We start from the raw sequence: 27,511 nt of genomic DNA on the forward strand, positions 1-27,511 counted from the left end.
TCAAAGGGTTATTTTTTGATTATACAGTTTTAAAAAGTGCACAGGAAAGAGAGGAGCTATAAAGAGCAGTCATGGGGAAAAACTATCTGTGAGATGCTTTAAATTAGTGGGATTACCTGCCCAAAATCTGGATCTCCTGCAGACCACCAGAGAAATGGCACTATTTCAGTTTAAAGTGCAAGGATGGGACCTGGCAATACAATAGGTGAGGAGGTAAGAGATTTATACATCCTGGCCAGCTACTGTAATCACTCTTAAAAGGTGATTGCATACAATCAACCCTAAGAAAATGAGGCTGCTTTAAGTAGTTGTATAAATGTGGATTTACAGGCTTATTTTTAGGTGCTCACATCTGACATTGTAATCGGAGCTTTGAAAGGGGATGCTCAGCTGGCAACACGCGCAGCCGGCGGCCACCCCTCACCAGCACCCTGTGACCCCTGAATCAGGAATGTCCCATACACGAGAGTAACTGCATTTGCAGATACCGAGTTAATGTTTTAGCGTCTTCTTGACACATCCCCTGCCCTTTCGAGTCACAGAGCCTTTCTTCTCCCTCCCTTTCTGCTAATTGTTCCAGTTGTCAGTTAGCAATAACGGCTATTGGTGTTGCACTGCTTGCTCAGCAGTGCAATTTCCTTTCAGCTCTCTTTTCAAGGAAGTGAAACCACTGCGATGTATTTTTGCATTCTGAGGTGCCAAAGCAAAATGAAGCACCACAGGCAGGAGGTAAAGGTAGCTGAGAAGAGCTGTTATGGTGAGGGGGAGAAACCCATGTTCACTCTGTGATAGCATCTGACAGCGTTTCAAAGGGCATGATAAAGCGTGCGCTGGATTTAGTGGAATAAATAAACCTCAGGCCAGTCTTCGGCTATTTTGCCTCTCTTGCTGCTGTCACCACTAAAATTGCAATTCCATTTGATGAACAAGTAAGTAATAATTTTTGAGAAAGTATGTATGTTCAGTCTGAAGGAGTGGTATAATCTTACTGCTTAAACTAGTTTTATTCAAGCAATTGACTGAAATACATTTTAGGTCTTTCTGTCACCAGTAGTGAGGAAAAATTCTGATTGTAAAATACAAACAGTTTGCAAGTTCCTTTTTGGATTGACTGAAATACTGAAGTATGAATTTTATGTATTTAGCAATTAAATTAGAACCCATGTAATAACACAGGGCTAATGTAGCTAACTTCTGGTGTATTGCAAAGTAGATAGAAAATAGGCCATGCTGGGTAGTCCCAAGATTTGGGCAGTTTTTAGAGAAATTCGATTAAGAGTTTAATACCTCTTTTAAGTGAGCAATTCCTGTTTTGCTTTGCAATGGTAATTACACGTCAAGCTCCACTTTGTCAGGTGTTAAATTATGTAATGTAAGGGCATTTTTATTGAAAAACTGTGACATTTTTAGAAAACTGCCATGTTTTCAGTTTCTTGAAATTGATGCTTTGCAGGCTGTTATGTGTAAATTGGTAGAACCATACCTGAGTGTTTGTGTGACTTGCTGGAGGCAGGTTGTATGGATTTTTGTTCAATTACAGTGGAGTGTTCTGTGTGATACGGTTGGCATTTTATAAGCATCCTGGGGAAGAACATTTTAATGTACGTATATATCATACTTAGGGGGGTTTTCCCTGCAAATTTATCAAGATACTTTGAAACAGTATTTTAGCATTGGTTTTATTTGTGCTGAGATATAACTGTATCTCATGTTGAAAGAAGTTCATTTTGTACATGTGTATGTGATTATCCAGAAGTTGAAATAAGAAATTGTAATTAACCTCTAAGCTGATTTATAGCACCTAACTAAATATTTGATTTAATATCACATTCATGTTTGATAAAAAAACTAATTATGGATATAATTGCTAGAAGACTAATATTTATCCTGTGTATGCTTTTTTTCTGTATCAAGCACCATCAAAAATATTTTTCTTCCTTACATTTTAAAAAGCATTCACTAATATTGTTTACGGTTACGATAGTATGAACTGCTATTAGTATGAACATCTATGTATCTTTGCAGACTATCAGAAAGAAGACATCACGTGCAATTAGTAAACTGGAAGGCTTTAAGAAATAAAAGTTATGAAAGAACAATTGATATTCCTGTTTTGCAGGAAAAAAGCTATCATTCATCTGTATATCTTTGTAAAGCATTGGCTGTTGAGTTTTAGTATTTGACCACTCTTTGAAATGCTTTGATTCTTTTTATTTGAGTAGTGACAGTTGCAGTTCTATATTTAAAAGCACAAAAAGTGGATCAATGATTTTCATTTCAGATTGACTGCTTAGCATCTTTAATGTCTTCTTCTATGTTTGTGGTTGAGAAACGTGTCTGTCTTGTGATCTTGAGGGCTTTGCCCAAGATAGTTAACAATGGGTTCTTTGGTTTTTGAGTGTCCTCATGTAGTAAAGATTTTAAAAAATGTGCTCAAACACTTCATGCTTCAAAACAAAATACAGGTATGCACTGAAAGTCTTAAGAAACAAACTTGCTTGAAAGTTTCTGAGATGACAAAAAAGGAGCTTGTTACTAAGTTTCTCAAAAGTACTGTGGAAGTAAAAATACAGATTTATGTCTCATATGTCCTGAAGGACAAGTTCCTTCTATTTGCTGGAACCCCAGCGGCACCCTGTGTCTGAACACGCCAAGCTGCCCAAATACAAACAGTTAAGAGGAAACTTTTTCCAAATTCAGGGACTTACTGTTTGGCATCTGCAGAGTTTATGTTTTCATTAAAAAGAAAAAAAAAAAGAAAAACACGTTTCTAGGCCCTGTGTTTGCAAAGCAAATATTCCATATGTGAAGTAAGTGTAAACAGATGAAGCTTTCCTTCAGCCTGTCTGAGACTCCAGGAAAGCTGCAGGGCAGCCATCTACCAGATCGTTCAGCCTGGAAATACGAATTCACATGTGCTTAGTGGAGAAGGTGCTGCCAATGGAATGTGCTGTAAATCGTTGTCACTGGCAACAGAGCATGAGTGGTAACATTTCACAAAACAAGTTTCTGAAAGAACATTCGCGGTCTTTTAAGTATTTAAAGAAATTACAAACCAGTCACTAGTATATTGGTACAAGCAAGCATAGTTTTGGAGGTGGAAATCTCTTGTAGGATCTACTTTATTGGTCACAGAAGGATTTCTTTGTAAGGTTATGCTATCAAGTGTTACGACAATTCCTAGACTGTACATTTTTTGGATATTTCTGTGTTAAGTATAGGACATAGAAGTGTTAATCTACACTTGCTTTCCTTCTGAAAACTAACTTCTTAGATTGCATCCAGAGAATCTCAGTATTGTTTGCTGACAAAGGATTTTTGTGTTTGTATTTTACTGTGTGTGTGTGGTATGTATAAAATATATACATAAAAAATATAATAGATGTGGGATCTGAATTCACTGATTATGTAAAATGCTAAGCAGGAAACAGTTTTACAATAGTTAATTCACTGAATTACTATCTCTAATTGAGTACCAGTGGTAATTGTCATGACATTGGGATAGTCATGGTTTCAGATTTCATTACGAATATGAGAATCAGATCAGACTTAATGACTCAACTGATCAAACAGGGCAGGTTTATTGCCTCAATTTGAAATCACATCAATCCATGTATTTGGGTTATGAGTTTGATCTCATTTTGTGTTTTCTTGAAAGTCTAAAAGAATGTAAACCTAAAGACAGCAAAATTTAGGGATTGAAAAGATGACATTTTCTGCAACTACATACATAAGTTTGCCTTATTTTTGTGGCAGTTAGTAGGACTAATATGAATGGATAGACATGGAAATATTCCTCAACTTTCTATCCATAGTATATCTGTTATGAAGTATTGACTGCATTTTTTTTTTTCCCCCCCCCAGTGGCCACAGATGTCTTCAATTCCAAAAGCCTGGCCATTCAGGCCCAGAAGAAGATCCTTGGAAAAATGGTGTCCAAATCTATAGCAACTACTTTGATCGATGACACAAGCAGTGATGTTTTAGATGAGCTCTACAGAGTGACAAAGGAATATACACAAAATAAAAAGGAAGCAGAGAAAATCATCAAAAACCTCATTAAAATAGTCCTTAAATTGGCAATTCTCTACAGGAACAACCAATTTAATCAGGATGAAATAGCATTGATGGAGAAATTCAAGAAGAAAGTTCATCAGCTGGCTAAAACCGTGGTCAGTTTCCATCAGGTGGATTATACTTTTGACAGGAATTTTTTGTCCAAACTGTTAAATGATTGTAGAGAGCTACTTCATGAAATCATTCAACGTCACCTAACTGCAAAGTCACATGGACGCGTCAACAATGTGTTTGATCACTTCTCTGATTGTGAATTTCTGGCTGCCTTGTACAATCCCTTCGGACCTTATAAACTCCATTTGCAGAAACTTTGTGATGGTGTCAACAAAATGTTAGATGAGGGCAACATATAAGTACTTGTATTAAAGTTAACTGCCTATGCATTATTTGTAGATGGAACACTGTTGATTTATGAAGGAATAAGGGAGCATGCAAAAAGGTTTTTTTACATTATGACAAATATTTCCAAAATATCTTAATTAAATTGATTCCTTATTATGAGCTATCTGTTGCTATTCACAGTCAGTCTGGAAGAAAGACTGCACATGACTTTATTTACTGTGCTTTGCCTACAGAAACAGCTGGATAAAGACAATAAAACAGAATGGTCCAAGTAGAGTAGGAGTCTTGCAAGATAGATATACAAAACAAAACAACATGCTGTTAGACAATCCACACCTGTCACAGATTTACAGAATTACTTCTAAATTATCAGAGTCCAGTAATGTTGCTAACAGACTATCACGGTGATGGTACACTCTATAATTTCTTTGACATTTGTAAAATATATATATAGTTTTCTATGCTCTCTGCACAGATCACAGCTTCCTAGTGTTGCCCCTATGAAGCATTCAGTTTTAAATAATATCAGTGATGCTGTCGCGTAGAGTCTTAACAGGCTTGTTCATCTCCAACTCAGTGGTAAAAACTTCCTGTCTGCAAGGCTACCAAGTATAGATCCTTATAGACCCACACAGATGCTTGCTTCCTTTGATTATATGGGGATTATTTGAGGAATAAGCTACAGTAATAGCCTAACTGGGGAAGACTATTCCCTGGAAACCACCTGCGGTACGTAATTTTAACTCTGCCTATGATAAGATAAAACACAGTGACTTACCTGTGCAATTCCTTAAGATATTTAGAATCCTGCTAATAGGTGACAATTCTTTTTGAAAAGGTATGAGGCATTGTATTTTATACACTAGTCTATTGTGTGTGATGATGTGAATTCAGAAAGCTTGATCACCTGAAAAAAAATCCAAGCCAATTTGTTTGTGTACAATGAAACTAGAAACAGAAATTAGTTTTATCATTGTGTTATATACCATTTAACTAATGGAAAAATGATCTTGAATACATTTATTTTTAATACTTTTCTCCCCTCCTACCCTTCATCCTTCTTCTTCTCCCTCATCTTCTCTCTGCCTTGTCCTTGGGGATAAAAAAATGTGACTTTATAGACACTGTAATGTACTTAAAATCATGAAGTTAATACATTTCAAACACCTGAAGACTTTTGGTTAAAAAGCATATAAAGAATTTGCTGTTTATTTAATTGCCAGTGTTTTTGCTGTTTGCTGTGTCCTTTTGTTTTAATGAGTAAACCAAAGAATATTTGCACTCTGAACTTTTCATGCCTTTTTTTTTCCCTTGTTGAATTTTAAATTATGAAGAGCAAACTTGGCCTGTGCTGGCAATGAAAGCATCTCAGCCTCTGACATACAGCTTCAGCATTACTTGTGATTTTTTAAGAGATAAAATTCACTTTTATTCATGTTTGTTTGGTCACGAGGCTCTGAATATTCCCAGAAAGGTGCCAGAAATGTGCCAGAGAAATGTGTGTTCAAAATGTGAAGTCAATTTTATACAAGTCACTAGTGTCCAGGAGAGAGAGAAGATTAATGTACTACTGGGCTGGAACAACTGGGAGCTGATGTAAGGGTAGTACAGCAGAATTTGCCAAAAAATTAGATTATTAGGTTGAGATCTAAAGGAATATAGTTTAAGAGCCCTTCCCATATTTTACTTGAACAGTAAATACATTATACTTTTGTCCATCAGAAGCCATGTGTAGGAATGCAACATCATGAGGAAAATCCCACAAATTGTAAAGAGTATAGTTTCTGATGTATTTGCTCCGTTTATTTCTTTTCTTTTCCCACCTAGAAAGAGAGAACTGTTTTCTTTCACAACTCTTTTCTCTGAGGTGAGAATAAAAAAGAACCTGACTTCTAGAAATTAAAGCAGTTTTCTTTACAAATTCTATTTCTAAATCATGTTCCAATTCTCCAAAATAGTTTATCATGAATGGTAGCAGTTACTGAAAAGAGGACAGGACACTACCTTGTTTAGAACCAGGCCTAATATATGTATGTGCTGTGTAAACCGCGAAAGATTTTCATCAGCCGTGACCCAGAATATTTTGGCTGCTCAAATTTGAATTTTCCTTGGGACAAAAATTGCTTAAATGGTCTTTGTACATTGTTAACACCTGCTTACATATATATGAGCCATACTGTAGTCAAACTACGTATATTTTCAGTAACACAGTAACTTACAGTGGTACTCTTTAATTATGGGTTGGATAATGCCATTATTCTGTGCTGCAAAACTGATGCAACATTGTGTTTTAATAGGGTAAAAATTACCAATATATTAAAATTCAATCATCATGGATTCATTTTACAGTAGGCTTTTAAATCTCAGTACCTTAGGTGTTTCACATTTGTAATATTCTTTCACTGTTAATACGTAGTGTCTAATGCCATTAAAATCTACGTTGGTGAAGTTGTGGAAGTTAAAACTAATGTTATAGCCTTCTAAAGATGTTGAAAAAATGGAAAGTCAGACCTTGGATACCTTTTACAAGATATATCAAACAACTGTGATCTCAGCTATACAAAGAAAACAAGATATAGAGAGGTTAACATGGCCATTTTGTGTGCTCTACCTTAAAAGGGATTCACTAGAACTTTTGGCCACCCCTTAATTATGTTTGTATGCATTTGTGTGTATGCATAGACAAGCAAAAACACACAACTGGGTAAATTACAAGTCTTATTCTTGTCCTTAAGATCTTTTGAGATTTATCTCCATTTAGAAGGTACAGAGATTATGAGGAGTCTGGAAGCTTTCAGCAACTGGGGGGGGTGACAGGTTTTTTTAGGAAAATACGAAATCATGTCTCTTCTAAAAAAGGATTCAACCTCACCCATAAAGCAAATTGCTGTAAAATAAAGGAGTGAGAAGATGGCCAGCTGCTTTCTCACATCTCTCCCTAAAAAGACTGCATTGTCCCAAGGAAGTAGCTAACTGATTTTGATGACAGTTGGCTTCAGTTGCTTTGCAGCCCCTTGACATAGCTTTAACAGCTATCATGTGATTATTTAAAGGTAAACTGGAATTATGCATGTAACTTTTCAAGGGACCAGAACATGCTTGTTTTTGTGGTCCAGCAGAGAGGAATCCATACAACTCATAAGTCCATCATTCTCAACGATGATGGTAGTATGAGGAGAACAGATAAGGTGCACATTGCATGGGCAAGTAGTGCTTTTGAATGCATTACAGGGGGTGTACTTTAGCATGAACATGAAATGAAGATTCCCGTTTGCATAACCATTTGCAGAGAAACCTTGTTACAACTGTTTTTCATCCAGATTTGGGCAGGTCAGCCAAGATTCATGGTTAAGTTGCAAACATCTGTGCTCTGGATAAAAAAACTGTCAAAAGATATTATAGTTGTCAAGAAAAGTTCTGTAATATCTTGGTTTTATGTTTTGCACATAAATGAAACTTATTTTGGGAAAGGAAAGTTTCTGATTTAAAAAAAAAAAAAAAAGATGCTAGCCAAAAAGACACTGTGGCTACTACTCAGAAAGTTTAGACTAAGTAATGTGGTTGTTATTTCCAATTTGTTAAAAAAAAAAAAAAGCTTGCATTTGTTCTTATAAAGAAGTTCTAAAAAATTAATCCATACTAAATTACTAATCTATTCATGCTGAAGTTTGCACACTGCAGATGAAATTATATTGCAACTTTGACATTCCTATCTATAGTATTAAATATTTTAGGTTACCATGTGATTCATTTTTCCTCTGTGAAAATAGACTAGTAGTTATCTTCTTACAGGCTATGTCTAAGAGCTCTTTCTGTTATAGCAGTGCTTGGTTAATATCACAAACCAAGATTTCTTAATGTTTAAACCATCAATTGCTGAAGTGATCATCTTTTCTTAGTACTCAGTTTTAATATTTAAATTTCTGGTTTACAGTTTTAAAGCTGATACTTACGGGCAGGACATTCTTAATCAATAACCACCTTTTCTTGTGAGCTTGGGACATACAGGAACTGATGTATATCTTCTAACAGTCTGTAAATTTCTGCTTGCTGTCACACCACCAGTTTCTGGAGAAACATCCCTTATGACATTTCTTTCTATTAGGGAGCAAATTGAAAAGAAGTAGCTCATAGCTTTGGGATGTCCCATAGTTACACAGTATCAAGAAACAAAGCAGACTATAATGATTAAGAATAATGGAATTAAGGAGGCATGTTATTTGCACATCTTTCCCAAGCAACCAAAACCTGTTTGCTATTTGTTGTTTTCCCCTGTGGGAAAGTCTTGGTGTGGTAGGTGGAGGACAAAGGTGGAGTTTCCTACAGTTACTGTACTTTAGATATAAATTGCTTTCGCCATCAGATGTAAGACCTTCCACTGTCTACTCTGAAAAGCTTAACACTGGATTTTAAAATCATACATTCCATTGGCTTCACGGCAAATTAATTCCTATTTCAGTTTGTATTAAATATTTGTATTTTAAATGTGCTTTTATTATGCACATAAATATGAGCTGAAACAAAATAGAAGTCAACCTTGTGGATCATATCTTTCTTCCTAGATACCTTGTTTTTTTTCTTCAGTCAGTAGGTGTTTTGTGTGCTATAAAATTTCTTGGTGGATATAATATTGAAGGTTTTGATAAATGGGGGTTGTTCCAAGAGAAAACTGTTGGCTTTTCACCCACTTGTTCTGCAGTTCCTGCTGGCACCTTCTCAGAGTATCAGCCCCACTGGTCTTTACACATGGCAACCTAAAGCTCTTCATTTGCAACACATTTGTGGGACATTTTGAATTAGATTTTTTAGAATTCATTTATCGTTGATTGTTCTGGCCAAGTCACAGCTAACAGTGGATGAAAACTACTGTTACGTTTAAGTTGTGTGAGGGTTTTTAAGTACAGACAGTGTAATGGTGTAGAAGGAATAAATCAGCCCACGTAGGGCCTGTATACAACCAATACTTTTCTTGCATGGGAATGGCAATGCACCAGTTCTACTCCATTGTGGAATAGTTTTGAAAAATTATTTGGCTTTCTTCAGCAGAATTTAGTCTCCTTTCATTTGAGAAATCTATTTCAGTAGCTGGGCTTGGCTTGGGTCCTGAGAACAAAGTCCCCTGGCTGTTGATAGACTATTGTTAATTAAGGGTTCCTGTGACATGAAAGCACAGCCTTTCCCCATTCCAGAAGCACTTAGCTGATGCTTTCAGTTTACTTTACTGACTGGACTTGATATGCTGTGGGTTTTTGCTTTGTTCTTTTGGGGTTTGATTTTATTTTGAGGAGAGTCAAGACCTACAACTGAGCATCAAGTGCTAGGCCTGCTAAGAGATTGCAGAAGACAGACTGAGGCAGTGCTTTGAGCCAGGGGGGGAGTAAGTGCACTGGTCCCAGGACATGACATGAAATCAGGTGTTACTTCCAAGAAAGCTGGTTCTGTATCTCAAGGATCTTGATAATTCAGCAACAGAAAAATTATCTCATCCTTGGAACTAAAGTGAGTCTCTTTGCCCAACTGAAAAGCTGTTTCAGTTACAGGCTGCCTAACTTGATTCCAATGATATGGACACTCCCAAAAGGTACATTTGCTGTGCCATCATATGAGAAAACTATCAGAAAGTGTTAGGAAGGAAAGGCAATCTCAGCACTTTTCTGGGAGAAAGGGCTCTAATCAGATAAAGATCTCATTAAGTTTGCTTTGCCATCTTCACTGTGAAAAGGCCTACTGCCTACTGTAAGCACAGGCATTTGACTTCGGTTAAGTAAGACAATACATTTAAACTTACAGTTCCAGTATCCTACGACACTGCAATCTATAGTTTACCCCAAAGCTAGAACTGAGAAGCTCATGCTCATGGAAACAGGGAAGAAGGCCCTTTACAAAACAGTATTGATGAAAACTAGTGTTTGCTACTGTTTGGATCTGGGAGAACCTTGGCTGGGGAATTCAGACTTTCCACCTCATTCCTGATTAGCAAAGCAAGTGCTGAAGACAGGAACAAGCTGCTACAGGAAGAGGTGTTTATGTTGTTACTTAGTTGACTGGCTGTTCTCCATCTATCCATCTCGTTTCTCAGTTAGTAGGCTATTCCATACTTCACGTTTTCTTAACTAAAATTGCTCTTTACTGCAGGCTGGGGAGGCATTCTTGCCACAGAATATACTCATTCTGAACCTGTGGTGTTTGGTTTTCATTTGCATTTTTGGGGTGGTTGGGATGGCAGCTGGTGGAGTGGGTATTTCTGAGAGACAACTGGAAGTCTGCTATTTATCTGGGGGGAAATGAATATATGTGTGCTGTTGTACAAAGAGAAAGCTTCTGTAACATTGGGATTAAGAACTCTAGAATGCTCTTGGTGGCAGCTTGAGAGAAGAGGCCATTTTAGGAGGCACAGTTTAAAAGGAGCTTATCTTTTGTGCAAGTTTTCTGTTTATTAAAGGAGCTGCCTGGATTTATTCTATGAGCAGAACCTCTTGGAATTTTTGGCAGCTCTAGAGCTCAATATGGCTGTTAACTCAGGAAGCAACTGCACTGAACCAGTTTTCTCGGGAGGCATTTCAAGTCTTCCAACTATTCATTAAAGATTCAGCTCATCTGTAGAATCTGTTTACCCATAACTTGGTAGTAGTGCCAATATGCATCTGATTTCCACAGAAAGCGGCATATGGCTATTTTCTACCTCTTATTTTAATCTATGTGGGTTTTATTCTCCTATTTTTTTGCCTGCAGGGAGACCAAGTTAATGGATTTTTCATGAAGACTCATTTAGGATGAAATGGAGTGGCTGTGTTATGGGAGCAACACCATGACATTTTGCGGACACCTCCCTAACGTCTCTGCACAGGATGTATTTTCAAAGCTGTGGATGTGCACAAGCAACTAGTTTCTGCTTCATGAGTTTGTTTTATTAAAGTGTAACTGCATACCAACTCAGCAGTCCACCAAGTCCTGACTGACCCAGCGCTTCAGTGTCCCTTAAAGAGTCTCTGACGGAATCAAATGGAGAGGTTCCATAGTGCTCTGCTTGTACTCCCAGCGTGGATTTTCCACTTAACTGAGTGGTATGTGCAAGAAATGCCAAAATTAACATTTCTTTGCTAAAACAGAGACGCGAGACCTCCTGTGATGTGGGTTGTTGACAAGAGCTATAAAGATGTTTGCATTTACATCTGCAGTTGGTTCATAAGAATATATCCACTGTTAACTACACAGTAGGCTGCTCCTCAACATCACATCAGGAAAGCTGCTTTTCAAGTTCTGAGGGTGACAAACAATGGCAAGAAAAAACACACTTACTAACTGCTGTAGGCTCACAGAAAAATAAAAGAACACAAAAGAATGCAAGTTAGAATGAAAATAATACTATTTGCTGTTCCTGCAGATTAAAGGAACCAATAGAAACGCTATATACTAGCTATGAAGAATTCCTCAGCAGGGATTTCCATCACATAAAATGGTATACCTAACTAAAATAAGTAGTTTAACCACTTTTACTAAGAGTAATTAGTGGGGTGAGCTGGGCCATACAGTTGGTTTGTATGAGATTAACATTTGTGACCAGCTCAGGGCTGAGACATCTCAATGACCTCTCTGCACTGGCAGCCAGAGGATGGCTGCAGAGAGAGAGAGGAAACGGGGACGATGACGTGGCTGCAAGCAAGGTCTCTTTGGTCACAGCAGAAAACGTCTATCTTCAAAACCCCAGGGACTTCTAGCACTGAGGCTGTGGGGAGCTACCATCTGTTGTAGGCCATGCTTTTGTAGTGTTTGGTGAAGGGTGCCAGAGTTTTTAACGTGGATTCAATATCTGGTTGTTGGTCATGGCAGGAAACATCTGGTTATCCCCTTCACTCACATTTGTAGAGAAATCTTTGTTCCTAGTGAACAGGTCTCTACAAATCTCCATGAGCAAAACCATGCAGAAAGCAAATGAAGTACTTGAAAACGAGCCTTATGATCCAAACAGAGTAATAGCAGTACTAAAAAGTACAGAGTAAAAGCAAGTCAGTCAATTCATTTGTTCCCCCTGAATAAAAGGTTCAAAGGTGCTCACCATCTACAGCAGCAGATGGTAGAAAACATTTTTAATGGGATAAAGACTCCTACAGTATCCACCACACATGCAACACCAAGTTTATAAAAGAGACAAAGCCAAAAAGAACCCAATTATCTAACATGTTAGTCAAAATAATGACTTTATGTGCTGGGATTGTGTGGCAACGTTTTTGGTAGTGGGAGAGGGAGCTACAGTGGTGGCCCCCTGTGAGAACCTTCTTGAAGCTCCCCCTTTTTCCAGGACAGACCCGCCTCTGGCCAAGGTCAAGCAATGAGCAACAATGGCTGTGCCTCTGTGATAATGTGTTTAAGAAGGGAAACCTGAGAGGGGGTTGGGGACTTGTGAGGAGGAGTTACAAGAAGGATACCTGTGCAAACACTGAGTTCAGCGGAAGGGAGGAGGAGGAAGGGGAGAACGTGCGCCAGAGCAGAGAGCCACCCCTGTATCCCATGGTGAGATGGCAGGACCGCCCCCCTGTCACCCATGGAGGTCACCAGAGGAGCAGAGATCAGCCTGCAGCCTGTGGAGGACTCCATCCTGGAGCAGGTGGCTGAGCCCGAAGAAGGCCAGGACTGTATGGGAAGAAGCCCCCACTGTTGTAGTTAAGTGCTGGGAGGATTGCAACATGTGGGGGTGACCCACACTGGAGCGGCATGGGAATGGCTGCAGTCCGTGGGAAGGACTCACAACAGAGAAGATTCATGGAGGACTGTCACCCATGAGAGGAACACCACACTAGAGCAGGGGAAGAATGCACAGAGTTCCCCACCACCACCAGCTAAGGAGAAAGGAGCAGCGGGACTGACTGTAAACCCCATTTCCTTCCCCTGCACCACTAGGTGGGGAGGAGGTAGAGAAATTGGGATCAAAACTGAGCTTGGGAAGAAGGGAGGGGTGGCAGAAGGTATTTTTAAGATGTGGTAACGCTTTTCACTCTCCCACTGTCTGTTAAGGGTTGGTTTTGTTAGTGTTTGAATTAAAGTGATTTTTTTCTTCCCCTAATGGATCTGTCTTTTGCCTGTGACCTTAATGGGTGACACACCCCCTCTGTGTCCTCATCTCCATTCCTGAGCCTTTTGATTCATTCTTTCTCCATTCCAGTGCTGCAGGCTGCAGGAAGGCATGAGTGAACGGCTGCGTGGTGCTCAGCTGCCCTCTGGGCTCAAACCACAACCCTTTAGAACATACATCAAATTTGTTTTAGTGCACAACATGAAAATTTACTGTTTATAAAACAACTTAGCTGCTCTAGGCATTGAAATGAAACACAAAAAACCATAATCATATGCAGTATTACAGGGTACTGCTTGGGGTTTTTGGCAATTTTTTGCTGGTGTTAAAAGCCTGGTATGTCAGTAAAAGAGTTAATGATAAATACATGTTAGTTCACACTGCTCACTAAGAGACAAAATAAAGTAGATCTTGTCTTCCTTTTTGACTCATTTTGTTACCAGTTTCAACCATTTTAAGCCCTGTCTAGCTGAGTTTGGAATCTGGATATCCTGCTATTAATCTCCCACTATGGCTCACTCATTCAAAATTTAAGTTTCACACCTGCTATTGATTTGTAGTTTGACACCTGCTCCATTCAAGTTTTCACCTAACATCACCCTGCTTTGGTTAACAGTGGTAGTGTTTTGCCCTCATACCTTGTTTTAGACTGATGCAAGTATTTTCTGGTAGCTGTATGAGTTTTGGAACAAACCACTTCTGATTGTTAAGGGAACCCATCAAACCCCTTTCCATTCTGAGTGGTTCTTTGTATTTTGGATCTTTTTAATACAGGCAGATTTAAATTTAAAAACATAAAATATAGAAGTGACATGCTTCAGTGCACTTTCTATTATGTTTTCCAGAAACAAAAATCTGTTGAGGAAACTCCAATTTTATTTATTGTTTTGAAGTGTGAGCTCTTTGCTGATTCTAACTGCAGTCTATGCACCAAAATGAGGATGGTATAAAAGATTGCAACTTGTTAACAAGGCCTGTTTGTTAGCTACTTAGTGAACAAATTATGTATAGAAGTATCTCAGGGTCTGAACTTATCTAGGGCATGTAACAACTAACTTCCAGGCAAATTCAAAAGTAGAGTCCCTTCTTTGAATAGCCCATCATCTAAAAAATACAGGACATGGAAGACCATGGAACCTGAAAAACTAGAGCTGAAATGGCCTGTTCAAAAGCATGTAAGAGTCCAGAAGCAGCACTGACAGTGAACCAAGTTCTCTTAGGACTCATTTATAGCCATGCACACAGAACTATGCTGCTTTAGATAGATATGATTATATAAGGGATTATGCAAATAAATTTGGTGGTGTAAGGATGACCACATTAGTTCTGGTGAGTATTTCCAGTCTGAAATAGATGTTTCCAGGAGTGTACGCAGAGGTGACTAAGCTGGGTATTTGTGCAGTTAGTTTGCATGCATTCCCCTACCCTAACAAATTACATCCTAAACTTACTGGACAGTACAGAAACAAGCCCCTAGCACCGGTAATAATAAACATGAGGGAACAAATAAGGCCACATAACGCTCAGCAGATATCACACTGACTACACATTGCATCAGTGCAAGGCTCTCTTATGTGCACTCTATACAAAGGTACATCGTGTGTCATGGTCACACTAAGGGGCCAGCCAGGCGGCTGTCCCAACAACCAGCACTGCTCTTGTCCTGGAGGCTCCCTCTCTTCTCCCAGGTGGGAGCCCAATCCCACAATAAACAAAATATTGAGTGTTGAGGCTGAACCAAAGCTGACAGTTATGAGCTCAATCTGTTACTTCCTCAGGAAGAGCAATCACAAATGGACTCATGGCTCTGCCCTCCTGGGAAACAGCTTCTTCCTACTGCCCAGCATAGTACAGGCAAATCACGACCAGTAATGTTCTCTCTGCAATATACAGCCAACGCCACCAGGCCTCTCACTGTTGGGAAATTTGCTCTTGTGTTGAGCTTCATTCAAATGAAATAGGTAAATTTTGGAAGTGTGAGGAGTTGTGAGGGTATTTTTTGCTGATAATACAGTGTCAGTATAACACACATCCAGTGCAAGGGGTTGTTTCTGTGCACATTCAACAATATTTCCCATACTTAAAACGTGATTTTTTTGTAGACTATTTATCTGTCCCATGTTCCCTTACCTGCCTCCTGAACAATTTTTTGTAGTTTCTAGTGCATAAACATAACGTGTCTATATCGCCAGAAGAATGCCAGTGAATCTGTTGACTAAGTAAAACCAGGGTGTATTAAAAGACTTGATCTGTGTGTAAGCCCTTTTTAGGTGAGTCATATAAGAATTTCATTACTTACGGTGTCTTATCTGTAAATGTAGATATTTCAGTTAGTTTTACTGTGGCACAATGCTTCCTCTAGTGCCCAAACTGTAAATTGCAATTGTAATATTTCAGTGCAATTTCTCTGTTCTAACTGGACTGCATGTAATAAAATCACAGGTGATACATCTCTATTCCTAATACTTCTAAAGGAGTAAATGTTACAGACTACTTGAGGTCAGAAATGCTTATTTCTTCTAGTCTGGAAGCCTCCAAATAGCTATCGCTTGGGTAACTATCACTTCTCTTTAGTGTAGACAGTAAAGCACTAGAACTAGAAATCTGGAGAGGAAAACTGCAGCCAAGGAAATCTGCAGCAAAACCAATTTTTCTTTCTACTAGCTCCAGAAATGATCCAAACTTTACAAACTGTACAAGAAAGGTTGATCATGAATTAAAGTTCATCTGTGCAGAAGGAGTATATAGACATGGGTCGAGGCAATCCCAAGCACAGATACAGGCTGGGCAATGAGTAGATTGACAGCAGCCCTGCAGAGTAGGACTTGGGGATATTAGTGGATGCAAAACTGACTATGAGCCAGCAATGTGCACTCACAGCCCAGAAAGCCAATGGTATCCTGGGCTGCATCAAGAGAAGTGTGGCCAGCAGGTTCAGGGAGGTGATTCTCCTCCTCTACTCCACTCTCTTGAGACCCCATCTGCAGTGCTGTGTCCAGCTCTAGGGCCCCCAGAATACAAAGGACATGGACCTTTTGGAATGGGTCTAGAGGAGGGCCACAAAAATGATCAGAGGGCTGGAGCACCTCCCTTGTGAGGACAGGCTGAGAAAGTTGTTCAGCCTGGAGAAGAGAAGTCTCCAGGGAGACCTTATAGTGGCCTTCCAGTACTTAAAGGGGGCTACAGGAAGGATGGGGAGGGACTCTTTATCAGGGAGTGTAGGGATAGGATGAGGGGTAATGGTTTTGAACTGGAAGAGGGTACATTTAGATTAGATATAGGGAAGAAATTCTTTACTGTGAGGGTGGTAAGACACTGGTACAGGTTGCCCAGGAGGGCTGTGGATGCCCCCTCCCTGGCAGTGTTCAAGGCCAGGTTGGATGAGGTTTTGAGCAACCTCATCTAGTGGAAGGTGTCCCTGCCCATGGCAGGGGGGTTGGAGGAACTAGATGACCTTTAAGGTCCCTTCCAACCCCAAACATTATATGATTCTATGATGATTTCCACAACAAAATAAGCTAGCCAGCTGGTCTGAATTCTGGGCGCTCCTTATTCCATTCCCCTTTCCCAGAGGACCTCCTAGATTTAAAACAGACAATGGAAAGAAGCAGGGAGTTTACAGCTCCCAGAGACTGAGGCTTATGGTGCTCAGTCAGCCAGGAAAGTAAACAAGTAAGAAGGAATAGCTCCATGAGATCCCTGTCCATAGTTCAGATAAAGTTTGACATCAGCTGAGTCGGGTAGGTAATACTGGAAATTCCTAACTTCATCTACTGCTGAGATCCAGAGCACTGGCCCTATGAAACTACAAAACGATTACAATCTGAATGACACTGTTGCCCTTCACTATGGGCTGCAAGGGAAATCTCTGCTCCATTGTCTGGAGCACCTCCTCACCCTCCTCCCTTGGTGTCTGCAGGGCTGTTTCTCTCACAGTTTTCCCACTCCTCTCTCCCAAAACTGCTGCGCAATGTTTTTTAGACTTTCTTAAATATGTACAGAGGCACCAACATCTTGGCTGCTGAGCTCAGCCATGTCCTGCGGCCGGTCCACTGGAACCTGCTGTGCCTACCACAGGGCAGCCCCCTGCCTCCCCTCACAGAGGGCCCGGCAGCAGCCCTCCTGCCAGCACAGACTTCCGCGCTTGGAGAACGAAAATCTGGGGTGGGAAAGAAGTGGTATATTTCACATTAATTGTTCAATCTCAAGAACTTCCACAACCAGGGAAGCAACTGCTGAAAGCAGTGATTTGGATTGGGAAATAGTAAATAAAGCAAAAAATAACACAACATAAACCACATGATTAATATAAAAGAAGTACATAAAGATTAACTTTAAACGGAGGCGTGATGTCTACATTCAGGCAGCCTGATCTTGAAATCCACCCTACCCAGCTGTGGCCTCTTTAGACACCTGTAAACATGTGCCTGCCGTAGAGCAGGACAGACAAGCTCGCCTCTCAAAATCCCCGTATTTCACAAGCCGCCAGCCCTGCCTGTGAAAGTACGGAAATAGAACGAGCAGGCGCGGCTGGAACCCAAAAACAACCGCCTCCCCCCGCCGCGGGGCCGCGCTCTCTCCTCCCCTCAGCTCGGCGCCGCTGGGGCCAACGCCGCAGCCATTCCCCAGAGAGGGTGGCGGCGGCGCATGCGCGGTGCCGGCCCTCGCTCCGCCCCGCCGCCCTGCCCGTCTAGCGGCAGCCGAGGCGGCGCGCCGCGCAGTTGAACGCGGGGCAGCGGAGCGCGATGGCGGAGGGTTTGAGGTTTGACGGGCGGGCGGTGCTGGTGACCGGCGCCGGAGGAGGTGAGCAACGGTGTCCCGTCCCAGGGTGCAGTGTGGCGGGGGTTTCGTCCCCCTCAGGAGGCGGCTGGGTCCGTGACGAGGCTTCCCGCGGGAGGCCGGGCGAGGCGGACACCCCGTAGCCGCCGCTGCCCGCGGCTCTGACAGGTGCCCCGCGCCCTCCGGTGGCAGCCGGGAACGCCTGTGAGGGCTTCGCTCGTTAAAAATGTACTTTTTACCTTCAGAAGAGAGAGGTGTGGCGGCGGGAAAAAGGCGCGGCGCCTGTGGGGGAGGCCGGGCCCCGCGGCGGCCCTGTCAGGTGCCGGCCCTCGCCCATCGGGGCCTCCGTGACAGTGCCAAGGCTGTACAGGGGTTACCGCCGTCTTCCTTCCAGTGCTTTGCAGCTACTGCAGTTTGATCTGAGCCCCAGTACTGTTGATAACTAGCGTGTTAGTACTGCCTCCAAATGCGAGGTTTCCATTCTTTAAATACACGGGAGGAGTAGCACTGCTTCACACCAGTTAGTAATGGATGTCCCGCTCCACGTACGGTTTTGGTATCCTAATTCCTTCCAGTTTTGCCTTGGACCTAGTGATTGATGCTTGTAATGTGTGTGGTCTGGAACAGTGCTGTTTCAGCCGGGGTTTAATATGGCCAGAGCTGCTGCAGAAAGCAGCCTCTCACTTGCTGCCGCCTTCCCTGACCTCCTCCGGGGAGGCAGTCTGAAGGCGAGGGGGCAGCAGAGAAGTGAAAGAAGGGGTGCGGAGAGATCTTCTTAAGCAGCAGGGCTGGCCTGTGCTGTTAATGGGCTGCGGGCCTGGCCTCTCTAGGGGAGCTGGTTCTGCAGTGGAATGCTTGGTTCTGCCAGGAAATGTTTTTGTATTTGTTGCTGTGGTGTAGGATCGGGTGGTTTTTGATTTGTTTTTTTCTTTCTCACTCTGAGTGGATGCTTTGACCTTTTCCTACTTCGGTATTTCCAGTGAAGATATGAGCTTTGAGCATGGACAAGAGAGGGGCAAAGTTTGTAGTTGTGATGAGCTTCTAAAGGAGCTTGTTCTGCCATCCTCTAAGAAGTGTCTGCCTTCCCACAGTGACATTTTGTTCTTTTTTTTTTTTTTTTTGTGGAGCTGCATGTAGCCAGAGGAGTCATTCTGAGGGCATAGATTATGTGATATTTTACAGAGAAGGACCAAGAGTATGAGATTTTGTGGAAAGTGCTCAACAGTCCACTCACGTCAGCTGAAGGTGACAAACCTGAGAATAATTGAGGCCAGCTCTCTGTATGGTGCTTTTCAGCCTTTACCAGATCTGTATTTATGTGCTTTTCTCTATATAAATAATGAGTCTCACTGAAAAACAGGTTAAGACCTTAGGTAATAGCAAAACAAAGACACTTTGGTAATAACAAAGCTTCTAAAAGGTACTGCATGGAGCAAAAATTGCTTGTCATAAGTGTTGGTACTGTGACCCTTCTGCTTCTAGTAGGCTGATTGAAAATGGTTTGTGAAAAGAGAAAATTATCATTGAATGTTTTATTTCACAATAGTTTTTTGGTAAGTGGTTGATAAAGCAGAGATAAAGGGAAGCCCTGTTAACTTCAGATTAGTTCTTGTTTTGCCTTTGTTTAGTTTACAGCACTGTAGTCAGATTGTACTGCTAATAGCATTGTTTGTCAACATTGATTTTTGAATTGGATGCTGGTGAACAGATCAGAGCTGGGAATTTGTCTAAAACGTGGATTACTGATTTGTTTTAAAGTGAAACCTCTTTTCACATACACAGACATCTAAAAATACAGTAGTTTCTTTTCTCTGTGAGCAGATCCCTTGTGAAGTGTTGTTCCTGCCTGTTAGGCAGCATTGTCATTGTTTATGCAAATCAAGCTAATTTTTTTTTTTTTAAGATTAGTTTTGATTCTTAAGCATTCAGTCCTTGATTGCCAATTGAGAGTACCAGCACATATAAACATGGTCTGGGTTTTGTGCACTTCTCACTTGTGTGGCTTTTCAAAACAAAAATTTTTTTGGCTTTGTGTTACATCAGGTGGTGGACATGTGTGCACCTCACATGTGATAGTCTCCACTGCAGAGGCTCATAGGAGTCTTAAGGAAAATTCCAATTTGCTGGTTTTAGATTAGTGTGTTTCAAAACAGTCTAAACAGTTCTGAATTTTTTTTTCCCCATTTTTTCTTTTGAGAACTAGCTTTGAATGTTTTGGTGAGGGGCAAAGAGATACAGTTGCTCTCAGAAACATTTTTCTGACCATCTTCTGGTCATTCAAATCTCAGGGTTTTTTTTTGAATGAAAAAAAGGATCATTATCATTGATTTCAATAACTTTTGACTGGTACAGTGGATAATATTTCTGTAAATCATTTGTTGTAACAAAAAAGTAATGTATAACAGACCTGGAATCTAAGCCAGAGCAAAGGTGCGAGAGTCTTGCTTTTGTACATGAGGCAAAAATGAGAATCTTCTGTTATGGTAGGTGAACTATGGATGCGTATGGTTAACTGTGATATTAAGTGATTCCTTGGTATCCAAATAATTGGAGGGCTTTTGTCGGTACATCTTCAGTCACAGTTGAATTTTGCTCACTTTCTTCTTCAAATCTTAAAGACTGACTTTAACCAGGGAAGTGTCTTATTCACTTAGAATGTAATTAATTAACTTGAAACATCCCCTCCTTCTACAAGGCTACAAGACATTAAACTTTCTGCCTTACAAACATACTTTTCTATCTCAAGCACAAACTCAGCAGCAAACAGCTTTCCCTGATGGTTCTGTTGAGTGCAATAACAAAGAGTAAGCATAGGTTGTTTTTTTTTTTTTCTTTTGACCGGAGGTTTTGTCTACTATTTATCAGTATGTTTGGTTACTTTTATGTTATGAACTTGTGTGAAACTTTTAACTCCTGGGGAAATAGTTATAGACTTTAAAACTTCTAGGTGTTTGCGTTGATTTGGTGCATTTTTCTTCATGCAATTCATTTTTGTGTAGCTTTTTCTCTGAATTGTGATCCAGGAGACAAATTGACTCTTTTTTTTTTTTTACTTTTATTTTTTTAAACTAGGTTTGGGCAGAGCATATGCTCTGGCTTTTGCTGAAAGAGGAGCTTCAGTAGTTGGTAAGTTTTATGTTAACTTATCTAGACAATAACCTTTGCCTTTTCGTGTTGCTTGCATTCAACAGTCCATGCCCTTTTAGACAGTAACCTTTGTTGTTTAGTGGTTTTCTGTCATATCTTTTGCTATTTAAATTTTGCTTATAAGCTTTATTTTCTTATGAAACAAGTTGCCCAAGTTTGTCCAAGGGCTTCTCTTTGCTGGAAAGCCAATTTGAATCAGATCATTTCCCAGACTTGACTTCCATCCGTGCATACCAATTTCTACTGTGAGCTATGGCCGGAGAATGTGCTCTTCGGTGAATTCTGTTCAGAAACTTTTAATAGGATAGTTTGAAAATGTGAATATGTTATCTTCCAGTACCTTCTCCCAGGAAAGAAGTTATTATTGGAATGTAATGCAGTATCAGTAGCCCCTAGAATGTGCTGACCAGTGTGACCCAAGTGGAAATCTCCCTTTCTTATCACCCAAAGGCTGCCTGCTACCACCTTTTTTGTCACGTTTCATCTGTTTCATGCTTCTCATCAGAAAAAGTTGAAAGCAGGAGGAAGGGAATGCTTTGTTTTTGTATTGCAACCTGTATTACGTCCAAACGCAACTGTTTCTCCCTTTTCAGTTTACCTGAAGGCTCTTCTGTGTTGTTGTTTTAATTTAGAGTCTTGCTTTTGAAGCATCTCTCCTGATTTGTATATATTTGTATTTCTGTTTGTATTGCGAGATGGTATTGAAGTTCATGAGTGGAGTTCCTTTGAAAACCAAACTGGAATATGCAATTTAGCAGTGCACCTAAATTGTTCCATATCAGTGTTTGGTTTGTGGCACCAGGCTACAGCAATAAGTGAGCTGGTTTGTTTTTTAAAAAATATGTACTGTAGATGTTAGGACCTTAGCACCAACTTTTTCACTCTACAGATTGGCTTCTGCTGCTCTGCACTACTTGCTGATAATGCAGTCATAGCCTTAGAGGAATTCTCTATGGTTCAGGCTATAACCGTGCTCTGTCACAGCTTCTCCAGTCTGGCTCTTTTCTACTGGTTATTTTCAATGGGAAATTCTATGATGTAAAATTTGAGCTTAAAATAATGTTATTTATCTGTTGTTTTGTTTTTTAAGTTGTTCTGACCCCACTCGTGGCTAAGTCACTTTATCATTTTCAGAGCCTAGAATAGCTCTGTTCTGTCTTGCGCACTCATCTTTGCTTCAACTCTGTTAGTGCTTGCGCTCAGACAAAGGTGCTTTGCTGCCTCTGGAAATTTTCCCAAATATTTAATTAAGCTTTTGTCAGCAAATTACTGTTGAAATGAAGGATAAACATATATAAGCATGTCTTTGGCAGACAGCTGTAATGTCTTACCAAGACTAACTGAATCACAGAATCATCTAGCTTGGAAAAGACCTTGAAGATCATCTAGTCCAACCATTGACACTTCCCAACTATACCATATCCCTAAGCGCTATGTTGACCCTACTCTTAATATGTTTCTGTAGAAATGTTTTACCTCAAAATTGTCCTACTCTTTTCCAGAACAGATTAGAAATCCTAGTGCTGTCCCTGATTTGCTTTTCTTTAGCATTGTGTTAAAGACCTTTGATGTTGCAGACGAGCAGTCTGCCCATGTTACCTCTTCTAGTATTTCACTACACTTGAAAATTTTACCCAGTGCCTCACCTGAATTGTGCAAGCTTCATGTTCAGTTAGGTATTGACCTATTTAGCTTGGAGACTTTGTCTCCTTTCTTTTTTGCATCAGCCTGGTAATGTACTTGAACATACCATCATGTTCTGTCTTAATTCTTCCTGCTTCAGGCTAGGTGGTTCTTGGTTTTGGTTTGGTTTGTTGTTTTTTGTTTTCCCCCTATTCTTCACATAGCTCACTTTTGGGCTTTGGCGTTTTCATTTACCCATACGGATTTTCTGCATTTCTCTGGATTTTCTGCAGTGCTTCTGCATTTCTCTTGAATGCTGCACACAGTTAATGCAGGATTCCCAATGAGACTTTCTAGGTCTGAATAATAAAGAAGAATTTTGTCATGTGTCCTGCAAGCTATGCTCCTCTTTACATGGATAGTTTAAAAAAAAAAAAAAAAAGGCACTATCACAAAATGGGTTTATTTCCTTTTGTGATGATAGACCAGACTTAGAGTTGTTGTTTATCATCAAGAGCAGCAAGAATATATTGCATATTTTCTGGATTTCTCTATGGCTGGCTTCTTGAGGACTTGAGTTAAAAGGCACAAAGCTGGAGTTCCATAGCAAAAGAGTGTTCAGAAAAATACTAATGTCACATATAAATCCACAGTCAATTCTTGGTTTTCTTACAATTTCATTTTGCACCCATTTAAACATACTTACCATTTTTTAAAATTCTTTGTGCAAATATAATGTGTGTATGGATATTTTGGGGGTGTTCCCATGATGAATTCAGTGAAACTGTGGGATGTGCAAATGCAGCAGTGCAGTAAACTGTGGTGATGATACAGTATATGCCCCAGTACAGAACGCTCCTGGAAACAAAGCAGTGCTCTGTGTCAGGTGGCCCTCTTATCCCATAGGAGCAGGGTCTGAAGCTCCAGAGCAGGCTTTCTCCCTTTGTTCAGACCGCTTGATCTGTTCTATAGTGAAGTTTACTAGTAACATTTTAGCTACCCTGTTAAACAAGAACAAAGTCTTCTCAGTCATATTTAGGTTTGTGCAGTAGCTATAGCAGTTTGACAGGAGGCCAGAATTAATCACCCGTGATTGGTCTTAATCTCTGAACTCTTGATCTTAATCTCTGAACTACAATAACAGTTAAAGAGGTAGCCTGGGCAGGGCAAGCAAGTTGAATGGTGGAGGAAAAAAAAAAAAAAAGAGATCTGTTTCCCATGTTATTTAAAAATGATGCGGTACTACTTTTTAAAAATAATTGTGACTTACCATTCTCTAATCATCTGAGATTCTCAGTAGGATCCAGATGCAGCAGGTTTTATTAATACTCCCTATAACTTCCAGCGTATGAAGTCGAAGTATTAACAATGAAAAATTCATTTCTTTGTGATACGCAGTGAATGATCTTGGAGTTGATTTCAAGGGAAGTGGCAAGAGCTCCTCAGCTGCTGACAAAGTTGTCAATGAAATCAGAGCAAAAGGAGGGAAAGCAGTACCCAATTATGGTATGTTATTCTTCCAGACTAGTGTAATGCTTTATCTATAGGAACAGTGGATCTGTTGAATGAGAAGTTGACACTGCTCAAGAAAGCACTGCTGCCAGCTTGTCGATACCATATAAATTAAATAGGTGTAATGTAATATGAAGTAGGGAGACAGAGACATTAAAAGCAAGTGCATAAATTGCTTTTTTAATTAATACTAGTCTAGTAATGCCCTTTTCTTTCGTATGATTTCTTAACATTGAAATACTAAGAAACTGACCATCTGCAGTTCTCAGAGGAAAAATGGGAATGGATGATTCTTACTTGTTTTGCTTCTTGTTTTTCTTGCAGTGGCAAACATTATGCCATTTAGACTTACTGCGTGGGATATGCTTTAGGCCACATGCAAGTAGTGGCTGAATTTGAATTTATATTGGGGTTGTACACAATTTATTTTTCTTAGGTCCATGGAATTAATTGTTAATGTCCTGGAAGTGCAGTGTATTCAGTTAATTTTACTTGAAAATATATACTTTTTTCTTACAGATTCAGTGGAAGATGGTGAAAAGCTTGTGAAGACAGCACTTGAGGCTTTTGGGAGGATAGGTACAGTTGAATAATTCTTGCTGTAACTTGTAAACAAGTTCAGAGCCATTATAAACAGTGCAGTTGATAAGTATATGAAGTACAGTGTGACAACAGTAGAACTCGCCAAACCTTTGATGCCCTTAGTCAGTAAAACCTAAATCAGGGGCTTTCCACTTTAAATCTGAATGGGCTTTTCTGTCTCTTTGGTACTTTTTAGTAGTTTAAAGCTCAATATATGGTTCTTGTTTTCCTGCCCTTCAGAATTTTGGTACTTCAGTAATGGTTAACAATTTCTGTCTCAAAGCACGGAGTTCATTATTAAACTAGCTGCATAAAATCAGGATAAATGGTGTTGGTGAAGAGTCAAGAGGTGCCCTGTCATGTTTTGGAAGCTCTTTTGCCTATGTGAAGATCAAAATGCTTTAAGACAAATGAAAAAAAAAAAAAAAGCGCTTGAGGTTATTCTATCTAACAAGTAATGTTCCTCTTTATGATTGCCACTGTTTAACTGTGAAGTTTATATGATTTTTAACTCACGGTTAAATGGCTAAAAATACACATGATCAAAGCCAACAGGAACCAAATTAAATATTTGATAAAAAATTGTTATGATCCAGAGCTTTAGTGACTCTGTGACTCCGTGGTTCTTTTAGTTATCATTTGGGCTAGTGCAACAAAGATGGTGGCACAAACTGCATAATCGGGAGCTCTCTGGAATTCAAAGGAAGGTGCAAAACTGCAGGATGGCTGCATCCTGCAGGTATTGTGTTCCAAGGTAGCCAGCGCTTCTCAGCTATACCCCTCTGTCAGGCTTTGTTATGTTGGCAGGTCAAGACTTTCCTGTACTGAAGTATTTTGTCTTAATTATTGTCCATAGGTGGAGTTCCACTGTTCTGGGCAAGGAGCTATAGAATAATAATATGATGTATGTGTGCAGTGTTCTTGTCTAATATATTTTTAGAAGTTGGAGAAAAATAGAAACAAGCTTGTATTTTATCAGTGTATTCACTTATACACTTCACTTAATTTCTTCTTTTTTTTTTTTTTTTTTCCAGACATTGTTATAAACAATGCTGGGTGAGTAAACCTGAAGGTTTTTTCCCATTTGATTGTGGGTTGTCACTTTTGTTTAAATACCTGTTTATCTCTTTCTCTTTGTTTGGTTTTGTTCTCCTAATGATTCATTTTAGGATCCTACGAGACCGTTCATTTGTTCGGATAAGTGATGAAGATTGGGGTGAGTTGATAAACTTTAAAACGTACTTCATGTGTGAAAGGTGAAAGGTACATCCCTCCCATTGGTACAAGGGAGAAGAGAAGGCAGGGAAGGCTGTCTGCCAGATGAGAGAATTATCTTTTGCCCTGAAAGCTTACCACTAAGCTGCTTGTGTTTGGTTTACAAACCAGATCTGTGCTGCAATGTGTAGTAGGTGTATGTAGTTTCAAAGGGAAACAAAAGTTCTAACTGCTGCTCCTAGTTGCTGAGTGGAATACAAAAAAGAGCGATGTGAAACACATACAGTAATTTTTGTGAGTGCCACCACTGACTTGCTGAATACTAAACAGTCTTAAAAGACCCAGAACTAACAACAGAAGAAGGAAAGCTGATGTGCCAAGGGACAGAAGAAGAGGGGGAAGCTTCACTGAGGTGGTATGTGGGGATAAGCTAGTTGAGGCAACTTGTGCAAAGATGGTCTAGCTTCCGTAGTCCTTGTTTGGCTGTGCTTAAGTGCAGGAATTTTGACTGCTTGTGAGCTCGATACAGGAGAGCCCCATCGAAGAGGCAGAAGAGGTGATCATTGTATGTTCATGCAAGCATTTCAAAATGATCTATAAAAAAGAAAAGAAAAAAAGCCCACCACTTTTTTAGTAACAGTTTCAGAGTGTGAAGAGGTGCAGTTTTTGTCATGAAGAAGAAACAAATGGTGTATTTCAAGTTGGGAGATAAAATCCTGGAATTATTAAGCTGACGTTAATTTGTTCCTAGATATAATTCATAGAACTCATTTGAGGGGATCGTTCCTGGTCACCCGAGCTGCATGGAATCATATGAAAAATCAGAAATTTGGCAGGTAAAAATTTCTTCTTTTTAGCTTTTTCAGTACAGTATAATAGACTGCTGCATGCCCTGACAGTGAAGGAGGAGTTCTGCATCCTTTTCTTTCACTGTCACTGGGATGTAATGAAATCAGTCCGAATGTGTAAGCCCTTATCCCTTTAGTTCTACACCCGTCTCTGCCTCCCCAGCCAAATGTTTAAAGGTTTTTTCCTTGTAGATGCAAATATCCCAGACAGGAGCTGTAGGGTTATAGAAATACCATTTCTTTTCACAAGGACTAGTTAGAAATACTTGTTACTTTTATGTTGCTGCAAGTCTGAGGGATTCATCTCCTGCTCCTT

The 27,511-nt window shown here is 40.0% G+C and overlaps 2 protein-coding genes across 6 annotated transcripts in view; both read left to right on the top strand.

Annotated features, from left to right (window-relative positions):
* The window catches only part of TNFAIP8 (TNF alpha induced protein 8), a 66,964-nt gene extending 61,257 nt beyond the window's left edge, over positions 1–5,707 (top strand). For 3 of the 4 annotated variants that reach the window (XM_074856621.1, XM_074856622.1, XM_074856618.1), the window contains exon 2: positions 3,865–5,707. In XM_074856621.1, the coding sequence (XP_074712722.1) occupies positions 3,865–4,430 (566 nt within the window). In that variant the 3' untranslated portion in view covers positions 4,431–5,707. Of the gene's footprint in view, positions 1–723; positions 930–3,864 lie in introns of those variants that run through there. The other variant, XM_074856620.1, reaches the window with a different exon arrangement.
* Positions 5,708–18,151: 12,444 nt separating this feature from the next.
* HSD17B4 (hydroxysteroid 17-beta dehydrogenase 4) overlaps positions 18,152–27,511 on the top strand; it is a 72,909-nt gene continuing 63,549 nt past the window's right edge. The window contains exons 1-7 of one of the 2 annotated variants that reach the window (XM_074857305.1): positions 18,152–18,292; positions 21,341–21,394; positions 24,437–24,544; positions 25,070–25,129; positions 26,167–26,188; positions 26,302–26,348; positions 27,099–27,183. In XM_074857305.1, the coding sequence (XP_074713406.1) occupies positions 18,235–18,292; positions 21,341–21,394; positions 24,437–24,544; positions 25,070–25,129; positions 26,167–26,188; positions 26,302–26,348; positions 27,099–27,183 (434 nt within the window). In that variant the 5' untranslated portion in view covers positions 18,152–18,234. Of the gene's footprint in view, positions 18,293–21,050; positions 21,073–21,340; positions 21,395–24,436; positions 24,545–25,069; positions 25,130–26,166; positions 26,189–26,301; positions 26,349–27,098; positions 27,184–27,511 lie in introns of those variants that run through there. The other variant, XM_074857306.1, reaches the window with a different exon arrangement.

This window comes from Strix uralensis, chromosome Z, assembly GCF_047716275.1.
Source record: "Strix uralensis isolate ZFMK-TIS-50842 chromosome Z, bStrUra1, whole genome shotgun sequence".
NCBI classification, from domain to species: domain Eukaryota; kingdom Metazoa; phylum Chordata; class Aves; order Strigiformes; family Strigidae; genus Strix; species Strix uralensis.